This window comes from Theileria equi, chromosome 1, assembly GCF_000342415.1.
Source record: "Theileria equi strain WA chromosome 1, complete sequence".
Taxonomy (NCBI): Eukaryota; Apicomplexa; class Aconoidasida; order Piroplasmida; family Theileriidae; genus Theileria; species Theileria equi.
The window spans coordinates 2,788,362-2,806,373 of NC_021366.1; the positions used below are offsets into that span (position 1 = coordinate 2,788,362).

At 40.6% G+C, this 18,012-nt stretch overlaps 6 protein-coding genes across 6 annotated transcripts; all 6 read right to left on the bottom strand.

The window, feature by feature from the left end:
- Positions 1–96: 96 nt before the first annotated feature.
- BEWA_030330 (signal peptide-containing protein) lies at positions 97–894 on the bottom strand (the record flags this gene model as incomplete). The annotated part of the gene is made up of 1 exon (XM_004829789.1): positions 97–894. One exon carries the CDS (start codon positions 892–894, stop codon positions 97–99), a length of 798 nt encoding a protein of 265 aa, XP_004829846.1.
- Positions 895–2,586: 1,692 nt separating this feature from the next.
- BEWA_030340 (hypothetical protein) lies at positions 2,587–7,356 on the bottom strand (the record flags this gene model as incomplete). The annotated part of the gene is made up of 1 exon (XM_004829790.1): positions 2,587–7,356. The coding sequence occupies one exon, from the start codon at positions 7,354–7,356 to the stop codon at positions 2,587–2,589; it is 4,770 nt and encodes a 1,589-aa protein (XP_004829847.1).
- Positions 7,357–7,604: 248 nt separating this feature from the next.
- On the bottom strand, positions 7,605–10,067 carry BEWA_030350 (signal peptide-containing protein; the record flags this gene model as incomplete). Its single annotated transcript, XM_004829791.1, has 1 exon — positions 7,605–10,067. One exon carries the CDS (start codon positions 10,065–10,067, stop codon positions 7,605–7,607), a length of 2,463 nt encoding a protein of 820 aa, XP_004829848.1.
- A 322-nt stretch (positions 10,068–10,389) lies between these two features.
- Positions 10,390–10,680, bottom strand: BEWA_030360 (hypothetical protein; the record flags this gene model as incomplete). Its single annotated transcript, XM_004829792.1, has 1 exon — positions 10,390–10,680. One exon carries the CDS (start codon positions 10,678–10,680, stop codon positions 10,390–10,392), a length of 291 nt encoding a protein of 96 aa, XP_004829849.1.
- A 414-nt stretch (positions 10,681–11,094) lies between these two features.
- On the bottom strand, positions 11,095–12,960 carry BEWA_030370 (hypothetical protein; the record flags this gene model as incomplete). The annotated part of the gene is made up of 1 exon (XM_004829793.1): positions 11,095–12,960. One exon carries the CDS (start codon positions 12,958–12,960, stop codon positions 11,095–11,097), a length of 1,866 nt encoding a protein of 621 aa, XP_004829850.1.
- Positions 12,961–13,197: 237 nt separating this feature from the next.
- BEWA_030380 (hypothetical protein) lies at positions 13,198–17,921 on the bottom strand (the record flags this gene model as incomplete). The annotated part of the gene is made up of 2 exons (XM_004829794.1): positions 13,198–13,329; positions 13,362–17,921. 2 exons carry the CDS (start codon positions 17,919–17,921, stop codon positions 13,198–13,200), a joined length of 4,692 nt encoding a protein of 1,563 aa, XP_004829851.1.
- Positions 17,922–18,012: the final 91 nt, after the last annotated feature.

Genomic DNA, 18,012 nt, shown 5'->3' on the forward strand with positions numbered 1-18,012 from the left:
AGTACATTTTATGAGTGATTAAATGGATGCTTACAGAGGTTCAATGCCTATGAAGTTATGCGCTCTCCATAGGTTCCATATACGCAAGACAAACTATTATACCAAGAAACCAAGCGGTTTAAGAATGTCTTTCTTTTCTAGGGACTCCACTTGACCGTTTTCCAGCTTGAAAAAAAGTTCGTGGCACGCATCGTTAGCGTCCACAGCTAACAAGACCACAAAGTCTTCATTCTGGTCTTTGGAGTAGTGCAAAGTTTCGACGCACTCCATGCCTTCGCTCTCTTTGAGAATCTCAATATTTCCAAAGGTGACCCTTGTGATGTTCATCTCGTTTGAAGGGTGTATCCGCCTCTCTGTAATGCCGTCTGCGTAATCCTCTTCTACATCAAATAGGGACAAATCGCCAGATAGATCGAGAGTTGTGTTGTTGATGGAGCTCAGATCATTGATGGCCATCAACTTTTTCGTAAATACACTTTTCGGAACTGTGGACCATGTTCCATTATCCTTGGAAAAGTAGAGCATCTTGTACGCACCACCGCTTGAAATGATGGCTGCAACAAGCACAGTCTCATCATTGTCGTCCAAATGCACATTTACATCCAGACAGTGTTCATTTTCGTTTGAGGCCTTCCAAATGTCGAGATCTTTATCCACCAGCTTTGACGCAACTTTGTTCTCACGCAAGAGAAAAAGATCAAAGGAAAGATTCTCATTGTTCTCCTTTCTGCATTCCAAGGTGTCTGCGTTCGTTGTAATGTCCAATGTGAAGAACTGAAGTCTGGGTGCAGGCCCTTCCAACTTCGTAGGTGCCCCTGTAACGGAGTATTTGGAGACATTTGCAAGTGCAAGAGAGCATAAATATGCGGCTAGTGTCAAGTCAAAACACTTCATTGCGGTATAATGAGATGAAAACCTCAGGCGACAAATTGATGTCTATGCAAACATGTGGGGAATGAGGGTCGCTATTCGTCAGAGTTTGGGCCACTTTTGTCTGCATAACCTGCACATTTGGAGGAGATTTTTGTGCTTCGTGCCACAGAAAAATCAGGGATTCTGGTGGAAGGTGTGCATGCCCCCTGTGCCCCTTGTTCTCCCAACTCTCTTTACAGACAAACTGAGCTGCATGTAGAAGGATTGCGTGATTGTGCTTCCTACCTTCTCTCGTCAGAGATTGAGGCTACCATGATGATCCGTAAGGGAAGTTTTCAGCTTTGGTTCTTTCCCAAAGTCGTCGTTTTGCAAATAAGCGAGTGGTGCTTTGTCGCTCAACCTTTGCCATCAACTAGCCATGCATTTTGCAACCGTATAGCTTATGCAGATATGAATGATACCTTATGGCGGAAATAATGCGGGAGTATGCACCTTAGCCATAGCATCTCTCAAGAGTGTATACGGAAATTGTCGAGTTTTAGGTAAATAACTTCTGTGGATCCTAAATGTTCCAGGAGCAGAGCATCCTCCCATTTCAAATGATTGCTAGTGAAAGTAACAATTGAATGTGTCCAAATGCCTCTATATCAGCATCTCACATACCATGTAGTGGTAGAGATGACTTGTAGGAAGCAAAAGTACGGTCAATACATAAATGTCTGTCTGGTAATGCCAAATTGTCCAGTGTCTTATCTCCTGTAAAGTCTCTAAAATCATCATTCCATGTAGAAATCAGAGTTACAGTAATGGATGAAAAGCTGTGACCAAATCTGTGACTTTTACTATTTCTACAAAAAACGCACTACCATGACAATGTAATGGTAGTGATGGATGTGCAAAGTAATTGTTGCGGGATAGAAAATATTTACCACGGAGTTTGTGGCCATTTGGAATGTGAAAAGCTGAAGTTTATAAGGTGGAACTCAAAGCGCATTACATTCTCTCTCGCGCGAGAATGATCTCAATGAGACCATTGTATAAATTTACAGAGATTTTGTAGGTTCATAAAATGTGAGATTTAGGCCTTAGATGCCATAGCTGGAGCATTCAGAGTTTATCTGGAAAGGGGAATACTGTAATTTTCACGATAAAGATTTGGAATCTGGAGCCACTCAGGAGCATTTCGGTTTCTTGGAACACCCATTGAGCTTTAAGGAATGTACTGGATCGTAAGATGGAGAGCAAATACCACTAAAAGCGCACATTTACAAGATTCAAATAAAATGAATAGTCACATTGACATTATTCTAAAGCCGGTAAAAGGTCTTAGAATGCCATACATTGTACAATAATTCATACACAGTATTATAGGCAATCTCTAGATACCTAAAGTCAGCCCATCTCCGGGAGCTGAAGAAATGTCAGATCTGGATTAACCATAAAAGGCTCACATTGAATGGAATATCCATTAAACAGGAAACTAGAAGAGATGATCTGCAAGTATTTTGTATAAAAGACAAATGATGGTGACTGACTGTAGGAAGAACTTTTACTGATAAACAGGAGGGTAACAAAGGTTCAGGGAAGCTCCATTTATTCTCCAAAAAATCACTAAAATGGCTTCATGGTTTATAATAATATCGACAGCATAACAATGTCAGAATGGGTAGTACTCAGTATCCAAGCTAGTATCTAGAGTATCTCCATGGAGTCTCAAATCTGTCTAACCCAAGGATCTCCCTTATAGCGGTTATAGAGTTTCCATCCTCCAAAAAATGTTGCGCCAGCTCCGGCAAGAGTACCAGAGGAGACACCGAAGGCTGATCCTATACCAGCAGCAGAAGCAAGTTCAAGACCAAAAATTTTAGCAGGTTGAGGAGTTTCAGAAGCAGAAGGAGTAGCGATAGGAGAATGAGCAGGTTGAACATTATCTTTCTCAGATACTTCCTCTACCCTCTTACGTTCCTCAGCTTTGCCTTGCCTTTGTAGTATTTCTCTACTATCTTCAAAATCAGAACGTGTCCGTGGATATTGTTGTTCTTGAGCATCTTTACCAGATCCTTCAAGCCCTTGAGGTACAGAAAGACCAGTAGGAGTACCATTTTCACCTTCTTTAGTTATATCTTCAGTACCACATTGTGGAGCTCCGCAAAATTTACTAGTATCATCATCTACAGGAGTATGTTTAACTTCTTGAACACTCTTTTCGTCACCTTTTCCAGATTCTCTCTCAGCCCTACTTTTAGGAGTATCTTTGTTAGATTTGACAAATGATATAAATCGTTGAAGAGCCGTATCTAGTCCACCTAGCCCGTAATAAGCAGCAGTTGTAGCTATATCATTAAATAGTTCTTTACTAAATACTTCTTTAGCTTCGCTAGCACGATCAACAGTATACGGACCAACATCCCTTTTCTTTTTTTCTTCCTCAATATCCTCAGCACCTGTATATAAGGATTGAGTAGACTCTTTACATTTTGAATAGTCACAACCGCCTGCATTCTTTAGTGCAGTCACAAGTTGGTTAAAGCCAATGTCACCACAGTCCTTGATATTATTAGGTATTATGTCCTTGACCATACTAGAAACATTTACCCATTGAGATTCATCACCAGCACCTTTCTGGTACCAACCATTGACACCTTGTCTACCACTATAGTCCACGTAGATTATTTTGGGGTCATTCCCTGTACAATAGAATGCATAAACTGTAACTTTTGCTGACAGTTTTGTAGGTAAGTCAAGGCCAGAAATCTCTATTCTCTTCCTTGGAGTGTCAGCACTAGTATTCTCGTAATACTTAATCTTTGAAAGCGTAGTTCCTAAGGTAAAATCATGCTTGTAGTATTTAAGGTGGTTTGATTTAGGATGTTTTTTACAAGAAACTTTATGTTTATCAACAGTGACCCTTTGGCCATTACTATGCTTTTTACCACAACAATATCTATTATTTATACCACTGGTGTGCCTTGTAGAATTGTCCAGGGATAGATCCATTACAACAACACTATTGTGTTTACAGTTAAGATAATCTAGTTCCTTCTCTATAACTTCATATTTGAGTGAAGCACTATATTCTTTATATTTAACCCAATTAAATCCACCAGTTGCAGTGCTTTCATAGTAAACAACTTCATCATCTTCCTTCTCAATTTCTACCAAAAGAGGCTGACTATTATTACCATCCCCAGTCCAGTACCAAACAGAAACGTGCTTAACTTTAGTACCGAGGTCAATTTTTATACCATCGATTCTTTGATTGTTATATTGTACTTCTCTAATAGAGAAAGATTTTCCATCACTACTATTCTTTGTATGCTTAAACTTGGCAAAACCATAAGGGGTATTCTCAGACTTTTCCAAATTTACATCTTGTCCCAGGGTACCTCCATATGTAGTAGATCTAACCCCTTGCCCAGTAACATTTTTCTGTACGTCTATTATAACACCAGGTGGAGCAGTTATTTTTTGCAAAGCTTTATCCAATATCCCACCAGGAGCAGGTCTAAGAACAACTTGTGTAATTTCTTTCGCTTCTTCATCTTCTGGTTCTTCATCATTCAATAAGTCATCTATATCCTGATCCAAAATATCACCAAGTTCACCTTCAAGGTCCTTTTTTTCTTCATCTCTATCTGATCCATCTTCATCAGAAGCATCTACTTCTCCAAGTGCTTGTACTTGCTCTGAACTAGGTTGTCTTGAAGTTTCTGCCTTCTTATGCTCTTTCTTTACGTTTTTATTCCTTGCATTTTCTATCCCACTTATACAGCTAATATTCTGGTCGTGTTTGATAGTTCCTACATTCTTGATTTCACCTCGATGAGCTTGATTTGGAGCTTTGTTATCGAGCCTTTCTGCTATGACCCATGCTTTGCTATTACTCTCATCCACTCTCCCGTACCACTTATGATCTCTTCCGTCACTATAATTAATGCAGAATAATAAAGGTTTATTATAACATCTGGAAAAGTAAACTATAACTTTCTTTACATGCTTAAAATTTCCTATAAGGTTGGCGTTTTGATCCGTAATCTTGTTTTCATCGTGCTTAAAAGAGGAAACATGAAAGTGGGAACCATAACGAGGGGTATGAGAAAACGCTTCAAATTCTGTAATACCAGAAGGTTCTGGAGCAACTAAAATCTTATGTAGGTGGTTGTGACAATATGTCTTAGGACTTTCCATAATATCCAGCTGAATTTGTACTGTAGTATTTACTGTGCAATTTATCTCATCTAGTTTTTCCGTGAGCTTTTGAGTTAGACCGTTTATATTTGAATCATAAAAGTCTTTGGAGGCTATTGCCTCAATCTTTCTCCATTCTGTATATGGCTCTCTTTTACTGATATTTTCATACCAAGTAGAATCTCCAGTAGTAGGCTTGAACTCAACGAGAAGAGGATTATCAGAACCTGTCCATTTATAAATCCTAAGATGAGAAATGTTAGCAGTATAAGTAGGAATGTTAGTATCCATTCCTCCATATGTTACTCTAGATATATGTTTTTTGCCTCCAGTAATCTTGTAAGACTCTAAAAGGTAATCCGTACCCTTTGGAAGAGATGGTTGGGGATTCGGTTCAGAGATTACATTTCTCGTATGACCTATACATCTTAGGGAAGAATCCTTATTAAAGTTTGATAAATCATTCGGTTTTGTTAACTCTATAGGGATCGCATCATTGTTCTCACAATTGAAATGATCAAGAAGATTTAAAAGATCTTTACCATTGTTTCTTTCATATAGCCAGGAATAACCTGCTCCATTACCTTTGCTATAATATCTTTTTTCTGTTCCTTTTTGAACATGAATAATAACTGGTCTATTAAGGTTACCTTCCCAAAAGTATGCTGTAACTTCACTTACATCTGGAACTGGATTCGCCAAATTATGGTTACCACCCAACCATTGTTTTAATCTGAATGGTACCTTAGTAGGTTTATGTAGATTTCCAAAAAATCCATTCACAGGAAACTTCTCTGTCTTAGTCACAATTATGGATGTTGTTCCATCATCATAAGAAGTAGTATGCCCTCCTTGGTTAGGCATAGTTGTGATGTCGAGCTGAACCCCTGACTTTGAATCTCTCATGTAGCATTTCTTAATCCAACCATTACTATTTACTGTATCAAAGACACTAGCAATCTTGTGTGAAACCTGCTCAGGTAGATCTTTGCCTAAGTGAGGATATTTATCCCAATTACCATTGTTATCCCTTCTCCCATACCACTTATTATCTTGGTTTTCACGTTCCTCATAGATAAGAAAGGGTTTCTTGTTATCGCATGGAGAAACATATGCTTTGAATTTCCTAACATTTGTGAATGGAAAATCTTTATCGGAGAATGTTTGATTTATACCATCTATAGCAACGTTAGATATGTTAAATGACTCATTTACATCCCTAGTTGATTCATATGAATATGTATAAAAAACACGGGATGTTCTTTTGGCCTCTTCATATGAACTTCTCATTATTACCTTGTGCAGAGTAGCATACTTTGAATCGTGGCAGTTCTTGGCTCCAACGTTTATCTGAACAGTTTTGTTGTATATGCAGTTCAAAGCATTGAGCCTTTCATGAAAATTTGGAAGATTGTTATCCTTGAAAGGTAATAACCTCCACTTATCATGCCTCAGATTCCCTTCTTTGTCAGGTTTACTGATATTCTCAAACCAGAATGTTACTCCAGAAATTGTTGCAATCTCTACCATAAGGGGATTATTGCGATCATTATCAGCATCCCAGTAGTAGACTCCTATGTAACTATAGTTATCCTCATCAACTGGAATTTGATGATAGTACGCTTTTGCATACCTTGGTTGTTTAAGATATTTAAGTTTATTTCCCTTATACACAAGTACTGAAGCATTTTCAAGATTTTCATACTTGTACCTTTTGTATTTGGTAAAACTTTGACTAATGCTTTCTAACCTAACGTTTACATTCAACTCCTTAGAGCACAACTCACATTTAAAGTTGTATCTCGCATCATAATCTATATATATTCCATGTAACCCGTACAAATCACATGCTAATGTATCGAGTTTGTCCTTGAAATTATCAATTATGATATAGCTGTTTTCTTCAGGATAATTATTCGTATCATTAATCCTCCTCCACTTAACATTGAGATAGTGACCTGCATTCTCATACCAGTAGACCTTATTAGGAGATCTTTTAACCCTTACGAGAAGAGGTCTATTTATAAAACCATGTAGACCATCATATTTTGTATGATAGTAAGTAGTTATGGAGTTTAGATCTCTAAATGACTCACGGATTCCATTCGTTCTTTCAAGTTCATTGCCTTTCCAACTTGTTTTGAGTGTGTTACCTTCAGTAGCTGCATGGGTAGAAAACCCATAACCCGTAGATGCTACATCTCCTGCTTTGGCGATCACATGGATACGACTTATTCCTGAACACTTACACTTTCCACTACATTTTCTCCATATGTCTACTGTTATTGTACCCATCCATTCTCTACTTATCCTTCAAATGTTTCAAAACTCTGAGATCCATGAGTAGTCTCAATGCGACCAAAGGGAGAGACTAGTATCCATTAGTCCTCATCCATTCATCCTCACATTGTAGCCACATGCTCATTCTTGCCACTTAAATATGCTCCTACTAGCACATAATCTTACCTATACATAATGTATCGACTAGAAATTAGCATCGAAATGGCACTGCCATTTTCTGCAATTACCACACCAATAGGGTGTTAGGCGGAGACTGCAAAAAACAAAAAGACAAGTGATGCTAAGACTGGAGCAACGTGGAAGGAGTCTTCCTTGACTTGGTGTTTCTCTTCTTGTCCTGCTGTGAGTCTTTCGACGCTCGCAGTGAAGCTCTTCTCACTGACATTTGCCCAGGTATAGTAGAGCTTTGCAAAATGCACTCGTGAGACGGATGTTAGATCCTTGATGAACAATTCAACCAGAGCTGGTTTTCCATCTACAATCAAGGTGGAGGCGGAGAGACAATAGGCTCCATTGATGCTCCTCCATATGGTAAAATCTCCATCTACGACGGTAGTGATTGGAACCTTTGATACGGAGTTAAAGAGAGTGAATGATTTGCCAGTGGCGGCTGTATTAATGACATCAATATTGGCATCCGAGACGCACATGTTAAGGTCCAGAGTTGCGCCCTCAACTTCCCTATAGGTCTTTTCAATGACATGTTCAAGCTTCTCGGTAGCCTTGACCATCTCCGAATCGCTCTTCTGAACTGGGTACTCAATGGCAAGAGGCTCGTGATGCTCCAAAGTTACAGCCTTGGAGGGACTTACTGGTTCTTCAGTCTCCTCAACGGCATCCTCCAAGGTAATGTGCTTATTGTACCTAATGGTGCCCACTTTGGTGTCCAAGATGATGAGACGAGCATCGAGGGCGGTGCCGTTCTTGGAGATGAGTGTGACACCGGTGCATTCCTGGTCTGGAGATTTTTCCCAAATGCTCACGGTTCCATGGACAACCTTTGAGATTCTGTATCCGGTCTTTGGAACGTAGGTTACGACATCCTTTTCGCCATTCACGGCTTCAAAGACCTCGAATCTGTTCCTGTTTACCTTTACAGTCATGTCGAGCTCAACGTCAACGAACTTGGCGTTGTGGAAGAGGGAGCCGAATTCAGTCTTTGAGATTTCCTTCCACAACTCACCATTGGCCTTTACGAAAAAGTACTCACTGCCAGTATTGCTGGTGACGTGCATGAGGAGGTCCTCGTTGATTGAGTTGTGAAGTAGGACCTTTGCGCATTTTTCGTGCAACTTTGGAGTCCAGACGAGTTCGCCATCATCAGAGACATTTGAGACAGTGTAGCCCTCGTTTGGAACAAAGAGAGCGGTAACAATGGCCGATGAAGTTGTGTAGTCAATTACCTGAAAAGCATCCGAATCTTCTTGGTTTGAGATGTCCAACTCGATGAATTCATCCTCTGCAGGTCGAGCAGTGTAGACGGCAATATCACTGCCAGCTGGTATGGCCACCTGGCCGTTTTTGAGAATGCTGAGGAAGGCTTCGTATTCCCTCTCATTAACTTTGATCCAGGAATTGCCATTCTTTTTATAAAAGAACGTGTCATAATCTGCAGTCTTCATGACGATGATTATGGCAGCCATGAAATCTCCGCCGGATGCATGCAGAACAATGTCCACACATTCCTCGTCAGACGACTTTCTGGACCATATTGGCAGCTTGCCATCGACCAGGCCGGAGACGATTACGTTTTCCTTTGGTCTGTAAATGACGTAGGAGAGATTTCCGGTATCTCTTCTTTCCTCAACGAGGTGTTTATTAATGACCTCCCTGGAGTTTGCAAGACCGAGGGAGATGTCAAAGACGAATCCCGGGGTGCTATGAGCAATAATCTTGACGCGGAATTCGCTTTCTGGAATTTCCTTCCAGCCATTTTCCGTCTTTTCAAAACACAAAAAGTAGGTTACGTTGTTTTGAGTCAAGAGTATGTCCGCGAAGATGACCTCTCCGGACTTGGAGTAGAGACAGATGTCTCCACACTCTTCATCTTTGGCTGACTTTTGCCACATGATATCACTGCCATCGACTATTCCAACAATGTGTGAAGTTGGCTTTGGGTTGTAGATGGTCAATCCGAGGCCAGATGCCCTGTAGTTTCCTACATTGAACAAGTGTGATTTATCGGTCTTGGAGACATCAAATGTGAAGAAGAGGTCAAAATCCTGTACATTTTGGGGCTTGAGTGTTTTTACAGTGGCGACTATGCCAGATGTCTTGGACTCTGCATTTTTGGTTTGTGAAGACAGGGTTCCGAGTGCTGATGTGAGCAGTGCCTTTGCATTGGCATCGAGTGGAACCCACTTTCCATTTACGAGCATAGAAGAAATCAACTTTTGCACCTTTTCGGCGTTCTCCAAGATGACGTGAATGATTGATGGGGAGTTGTTTGAACTGACGAGGAACGCATTCAAAAATTCGTAGCCATCGTCGGCGTATTTCCACACGGCAGTTTCGCCATAGACGATATCTGTTACGAAAACGTCGGGAATGACTTTATAAGTATACAAGGATGAGTCTGAGAATGTGATTTCAGTAGATACGACATGAGTTTCGTCGATGTTTGATATATCAAGAGTTAAATTCTTTTTGGCATGTACGCCAAGAAATAGTCCCAACAATAAAAGAAAGACGCCCGGGAGCTCCATCGTGAAACGGGCTTTACAAACTAAACATAGACAATGAAGAGGTTAGGGTTCACTGTGGGGAAAAGTATTCATTCCTTTGGAGGAGCAGACCATCTACCATCTTATTCCCTCTGGACTGATGAACAAAATTGTTTGGGATATGCGGTGTTATTGCCGATGGTGGGTGCACTGATGGCCACTCGAGGCACGGGCTCCCTATCCGCCAACATGATCTGGAGCTGTCTTTCCTCTGCCACGGTAAATCTGGAAATTTCTGACCCTTTCAACTTGCTACACCACCCAGAGATAGAGACAAAATTTAAAGCATTCCCTGTGGGTAAATCTATGGCATTTCAATTGTCCTCAAAAGGACATTGGAGCACTGTAGGACTTTGTCGAGCTTCCCATTGATTCCGTAAAATGGCCTTGCAACCGCAAACTCCTCCAGTTTTTTGACAAATACAACGTGACGCTGTTTTAGCACGTTGTAGTCAATGTGCGACTTCATGGTCGGTCGAGAGTGCTCTAGATTCAGGAGCATTTGCATCTGCAGGATTCTCGTGAACCTGAGCTTCGCCAAGAGCGTCCGTCCAAATTCCACCTTTTCCAGCGTCTGAATGTCCAACTCGATCATTAAAAGCAAGCACTTGTAGATTGTCTCTGGAGTCTGCTGCAATGCATTTACCGAGATTAGCCTACTGAGCAGGCTGTATAGAGTTTCCTGAATGAGGGTATGAGTTGTGAATTGGATGGAGAATGTATGGATGAGGAGTAGATAGGTCCCTAGCGAAGTGGAGGAGTGCAAGCTACAGAGTAGTGAGCTATCCGACCACAGGCTTTAGCCGGAGGGAGAATAGGTGACCGTAATGCGTAGCATGAAGAAGAGTAGCAGGGCTATGATGAACAAAATGAGCTTTGGGAATAGGAAATCAACTAAAGAGTGTTTATCCGAGATTCCGTGAGGCCTAGCATTCCAGTACACCAACAAGAGAATAGTCTAGAGGGGAGCGTCTAATGGTCTTTCTACCTACTGACATTGGAGAGTATATTACAGACGAGTTATTAGAAACGACATTATAGAAGGCCATTTCCATATAGTAACACCGACGAGACCTCCGGTAACTCCTAGGCCTCCTGTAACACCACCGGCTATAGTACCTACATTAGATGACTCAGAAATATGTACACTCTTAAGCTCATCAAGTATAGGCTTTAATGTATCTTCATTCAGTTCTGTTGTATCTTCATCTTCAGTTTCTTTTTCCTCTTTTTCCTTCCTCTCAATTTTAGTCCATGTAGGTGCATTACCATCGGGCCTCTTATAATACTCATGAGTAGTTTTAGTATCCTCTTTAATTTCCAGTCCAACAAGAAGTGGCTTTTCATGTTTAGTGTCTGAATTAGCATAGAATACTGAAAAACTACCAAGAGGTTTATCAGAGTCTATACCAGTAAGTTGAGTACCATTATGTTCAACTTGCGTTACCCTAAACCTCTCGTTATCTTTGGCAGTATGTGTAATTTGTGAGAAACCACTTACATCAGCAGCACCGGTCTTAATCTCAATAGTTGCATTACCAGATGTATAGCTAGTTTCAGATGATGAAGATACCTGGTCAAGTTTAATGGTAACTTGTGTAGATTCTTTTTCTGTAAGGAGCTTCTTAATCTTATCGTGGTCATCAGCACTTTTAGGCTTATCATCTCCAAGCGCTTCCTCCCAAGTATTATCATTACCTCTAACCTTCTTAAAACACTTTCTAGTTACTCTAGATCCATAGAAAATTAGGAGTGGCTTAGGGATGTTATCCTTAGGATACCAAAAGACGTTTACTTCAGTCACATTAGTTGGAGAAGAAAGACCTGTTTGAACAGTTGAGTTACTTCCAATAAAGGAGGAGACAGAGAATGGTCTATTTCCCTGAAGGTGATGTCTTTGTCTAGTATAATTGTAAGTGTTATCTTCGGGTGTTACTTGAATATTCTGACTACAACCAGGGGAACTACAGTTATATTGCCCCTTCTGGGAGATCTCTATTATATGTGCTCCACTGAAATTTTGAAGATGCGTTTCTAGATTACCAGACTTTATACTAGTATCTTTAACCCACTTCTCACCATCTAATCTGTAGTAGGTGTCACTACTGATGCCAAGTTCCAGAATTAGGGGTTTAGCATAATCACCATCGGTAGTTGCATAGTAGACATGGGCATGATAGTATGGTGTTTGTATAACAGAATCTTTGAAGTTGATAAACTCATTATTATGTTTTGTTCCAAGTATCCTCATTGATTCACCACTCTCAAGACGGTGAGTAAATTTCTTATAATCCGCAGAGGGTTTATTTTCTGGTCCAGTAACTTGTATCCTAACACCTGTATTTATGGATGAGTTATCCGTACCATCAAATGCATATGTTCCGCTAGTCTTGCTGAGGTTTAGAGTAACTACCTTTTTAAAAACATCATCATTAACAATCTTTGTAAGTCCGCTATATACATTCTTGGCTATACCATATTTTTTCCACTCGTTAGAACCTATCCCCGTAGGAATGTAGTATTCATAGTAATAAGAGAACCAAGATCCTCTCGTAAGTCTAATGAGTAAGGGGCATAGATTATCTTCATCATGACCCCAATAGTAGACTACAACATCCGTATGACAAGAAGTAATGTGTCGAAACCCATTTTGTTCAGATTTATTGTAGTCGATTCTACCTACATAATAAAACAGTTCATTAAATCCCCAGGCTGGTAAGGAGTGTATGTATGTTTTGAATTCCTTCCTTGGATCTCCGAGTTTCACCTTAGGTTTTATCGTGTAGCCACACTTATGATTATACCCATTCTTATTGAAAATATCAACGACTACATATAGAAACGAACTGTATCTGTTAGTAGTACAATCTGTCATCTACATTTTTACCCATCTAAAAGTCCACATTGCCACTTTCGTGGTACCTCCTTAACTCCTATATCCTTCATTCATCCCTCCATATTCCCCTTCATAGTAGTAATCCATTAATGTCTCAACTGGTGTGAGCAGAATGGTCAGTATGGATGACTAGTGTACTCCCAGATGCTCCATTGGTCACCATGCTTCTTGCCAATTATAGACACCCCCTTTCCAATTCGGATACTTGTTCATACACTAATCATTGATTAAACTTACATTGTCAAAGCAGCCTTTTGGCAGTGCAAGGCACTGAATGATGACATTGCAAAATGGTAGCAATAGACTACTCTTTAGTGAGAGACTTGGACTTGTTACGATTTCGAAGACCTAAAACTTAATCTTTTCCTCATTAAACAAACCTCGAGAACAATGACAAGGGCATTTATAACATCCGATATTTCGTCGACATTCTTGCATTCATCAACGCTTGAAAATGATTTGGACAAGTTTTCTGATGCTAGTGTCCTGTCTATAGACTTGCAGAGGGAAATTATGCTGGAATGACACATGTCCACTAGTATGGGAGCTAGTGTCTTTTGGATATTCTCCTCATTCTTTAGCATCTCCTTGATTTTTAGTCCATGAACAGTACACACATTTTTGGGCTCACCAATTCCTGGTAGTTGATTTTTGAAATTTGAGGCCAAACAAGCGTTTGTAATGGTTGAACAATGATCTATCATTGTCTCTAGTGTGTTCCATTGTGTATCTTGGGGTATCGACTCTCTGTGTGTTTGCTCTATAGGGTCCAATTCCAATTGTATATTTTCCGTTTCCTCATTGGAGTCTTGTGTAACAATTGGAGGCAAACTGTGGCGTATAATTTCACGAGATAGTCTTTGGCATGTTTCGATGGATTCTGTAATTGTGCACTCTAGAGGAGCTCCAGATGTTTGTGGAGTGCATGCTTCTAGCGTTTCCGTATCTCCACTGCTTTCAAGTGTGTATATGCTATCCACGAGTTCCATATTTTGCACTGGAGATGTTTCTAACGAGTCCGCCTTCTCATCCTCCGTTTCAACTCTTGCACTAGTTTCCTGGTCTAGAGACTGAATGATTTCTGTTGAGGTTGCCACGTTTATGGATGATCTCGATTCTTGCTCGATGGGTTCTGGATCAGGAATGGGTAGTTCAGAGACGTCTTCAAATTGACCCAAATTCGACTCTAGAGACTCTGCAACATCAAGACTTGAAATTTCTGGATCCACATTTATCGAGGCTATTCTAGATGGCTCCTCTGATATTTCTTCAATATTGAAGAATTTGCACGTTTCGTAGATTGGCGGATTGTAGACGAGTTCTTTATGTGACAGCTCCGCCTTTTCCTCCTCTTCCTCTTCCACCGTAGCACCTTTTGGAGATTCAAGACGACTCGGAGATTCGGCTACATTTTCTTTTGCCTCAATCGTACTCGCTGCTTGCCCATTACATACACCTTCAAAATGCACCTCCGAGTCATTCTCAGTATGACCATTCCCATTAGTGGAGACTCCTGGGCTAACCATGCTTGTAATGCTCGATAGCAGCTCTTGAGATGTTTGTGGATCAATAGTGCAAGTCTCAAGCTTGAGCAAAATGTAGCACGTGACAACACGGTTTCCTTTGCAGCTCTTGGAGATGTCGTGAATGATCTCTTTAAACGCTTCCTGCATGTTACCAGCTTCAAACGCTTTAAATATACATTCTACAAGGGGTACAGAAATTGTGCATCTTCCAATTGCCCTTGGAACTAAGTCGGAGGAACGTTTCTTATATTTCCCATTATAGCTACAGAGCGACTCAATGAGGAGAAAACTTTCATTTTGTCCCAAAACAACATCTCTTTCCTCAATCAAGCTAATCAACAAATTTAAAATCTCCAAAACTACCTTTGAGACCTTTTCCTCAAACAGAGTATGGCAAAGCCAAATAACAAGTTCGCCAAGAATATTCCCATCACCAAAGAGCATAGATTCTGATCGATCATTGCGCTTTTGAACAAAGGCCTTCCAAAAGAGACATGATCTCTTGCGATTTTCCAAATTTCCCTCTTGAAACATACACAAGTAGAGATCTTTTGATATACTCTTTTCAAGCTCTAAGCCTGCCTCCACGTGAGCCAGCTTAAGCGCATGACTAATGTTTAGAGTATCACCACTATCCCCCTTGAGCATATCATGATATTTTTGATCCAATAGTCTTGAAACATGCTCCGGAGATGTTCTCTTTTCTAGATTTGACAAGACATCCATTGAAAGCTTTTTGTATGGCTCTATAGATTGTGACGCAAAGTGGGCACAGTAGTTTAGTATCCTGGCCAGTATTGGTTCATCAATGATTAGATTGACAAGGCTATGATTTTTCAGGAGAACCAGAGTTGCAATGTGTCTATCCACTCTAATGCTGGTATTGGCGTACTGGTGGATTGATAAATCAGCAGAATAGGGAATAGGAAATGAATGGTCTGAGAATTCACAAGTCCTGTTTGGATCGCAAAAGAGTTTGTTGGCGACACCTTGGTTATGTGAGCATAAGATTGCACTGAATATAAAGTTTGGACAAAGGTCAATTGTTTTGGCCAAAAGCTCCAACAAATATTCAAAGCCCTGTTTAGACAAGTCCAAGCCTATTAGATGTTGGAAAAAGAGCGACAAGGTCACATTACCATCACCCAGGGCAAGTTTATATCCATCTGTATATTCACCCACGAGCTTTAACAAGTGATGATCCATCTCCTTTGCATCGTCCGGATGCTGATTAATCCACGTACACAGCCCACATAATCCCTCTACAAGAGCTCCCTTATCGGTGGCTCCCCTCGTGATTTTTTCTATGATTTCTCTATCCACTTTTTCCAGGGGCCCCTCTCTCACAGTGCATTCCTCTGGTGCATTTACAGCTTCAGCCTCTGCGGAGCTTGTCTCCTCCACAGACTGTGTAGGTACTATTGGCAATTCCTCTTGGGTTGAGGAATGAATGGGTGTCCTTTGCTCATCACATATTGGTTCAACTTGAGAACTTGGTTGGTTGGAGGCCGGAGATGCCATTCTCAAATTCCTCCTTTTGGAGCCACTAGGTGCAGTGACATTTAGGCGCCTTTTGTTTGCCACTCCCTTATCATTTCCATGTGATCCTTTCTCTTGAGATGCCAAAATGTCCCTTGTTGGTTCTGGAACATTTTGTTTAAAGAGTTCAAAATTTTCCAAAACCTTGCATGCTAGTGTGGACGCAGATTTTACCTTGATCATCTTATCATTGGCAAGCTCTTCAACGAGGGGTTTCAGCCCTTCTGAGCACTCGGAAAGTTTGGAAACTAGCCTTTCATCGCTTCCTATGTTGATACCCTTTCCATTTATAATATTACACGCAGTTTCTCTACATGATGGAGACTTGTGTGCGAGCGCCCTTTTGAACGATTCAAGAATTACAACTGGTTTACATCTCATTATAATTTCTTCAACTGCAAAAATTGCCGCGTCCCTAACCTTTTTATTATTCTCCTTGAGCTTCTCAAAGACCAAATCTGCCAAACTTTGAGATTTCGTGGCTGAAATAAAGTCTGGTTCCGAACGTCTCATCACAAGTGTGAATAGCGTTAGCCCATTTATGACCACAGGAATTGCAGATTCAAACTTGAATATATTCTCCATTACAGATAACAGTTGTGGATGCGATGAAATACGCAATTCTCCATTGCATTTTCCAATCTCTTTGATGGCTTTCTCCAAAACCTCCAATTTACCCTTCCATGCGTTTTTATCAATGACTATTGGCTTTCCATCATTTCCCCTCTTTTTATCAAATTTGGCACTCAGAGCTTTTATCCATCCGTCATTAGATTCACAAGTCGTATCGTTTGCAGTTGGCGTAAGCTTCTTTCCACTTCTAGCAGATTTCGAGACCTGCGAACTTTGCTCCTGAGTAGGTTGACTCTGCACAGAAATCTGACTACAGACCTGACTCTGGGAATATTCAAAATCTGATTGAGTGAGGGGCAAAACTTCATCATCGGGTTCCATATTTACGGATCCTGCATCACCTTGTATTGGCGAATCGCATACTTTATCAGAATACTTAAACTTCCAATTGCAAACATCATTCCAACTGCTTGATTCCTTGATTAGTGCCGTAACATGCTGAACTTGTGAAGTGGTTAGCCCGTAAGTGTAGCTTGTGATCACTGCGTCATCTGTAACGTTTCTCAAGAGAAACGCGATAATGTTGTAGCTATAGAGACGGCACAGGTGTATGTTTGTAGACTTTATAACAGAGGCCGACATCTTGCACAAGAGTTGTAGAGGAGCAGGGGGAGATCCAAACGCCTTTGTTACAGATAGCAAAGCCTTCATGACTCCAATGACTATTCGTGCATTTTCGCTTGGAAGCTCCCTTCCAGCCTTGTTTGAGCCGATAATTCCATCTATAGTTTTTTGAAAGAGCTTTATAATCGAAAGAAACGTCTCTTTGGATGAACAGACCGATATTATATTACAGAGGAAATTCGTGCAAAAGTCAGCCGCTTTGATGTTTGGCAGGAGATACGTGCAAATGTCCTCGTGTATTATTTTGTAGAATTTAAAGAGTGCATCTGCATTCTTTATTCTGTCATGTGTTTCATCCTCTGCATACTTTATGTACTTGTCTAGCAGTTCAGCAACTTTAACTTGAATTTGAGTCATGTCAGACCTGATGAGCGATCTGAGTAGTTTGGCATCATCGTTAATATTCCTTCCTTGGATTTGTTTCGTCCTGGATATTTGCAAAAGGAGCAGATCTAGCTGTTCAATTCTCTCGATTATTCCTGGACTATTGACTACATCTTCCAGGGTAACTCTGGATGTCCCCTCATTTCCCGCTTCAACAGACACTGGAAGATCGGGTAGGAACGACGGTGTTGTCGCCGACACCTCCTCACGCTTCACTTGGATTTGGTCATTCATTCACTCGTCCTTGTTACCGCGACCAGCTCTATTCTCCTTGCTACAACGAATCCTCTGACAGTATAACCTCAAACTTAAAGGTGTAGCTTCT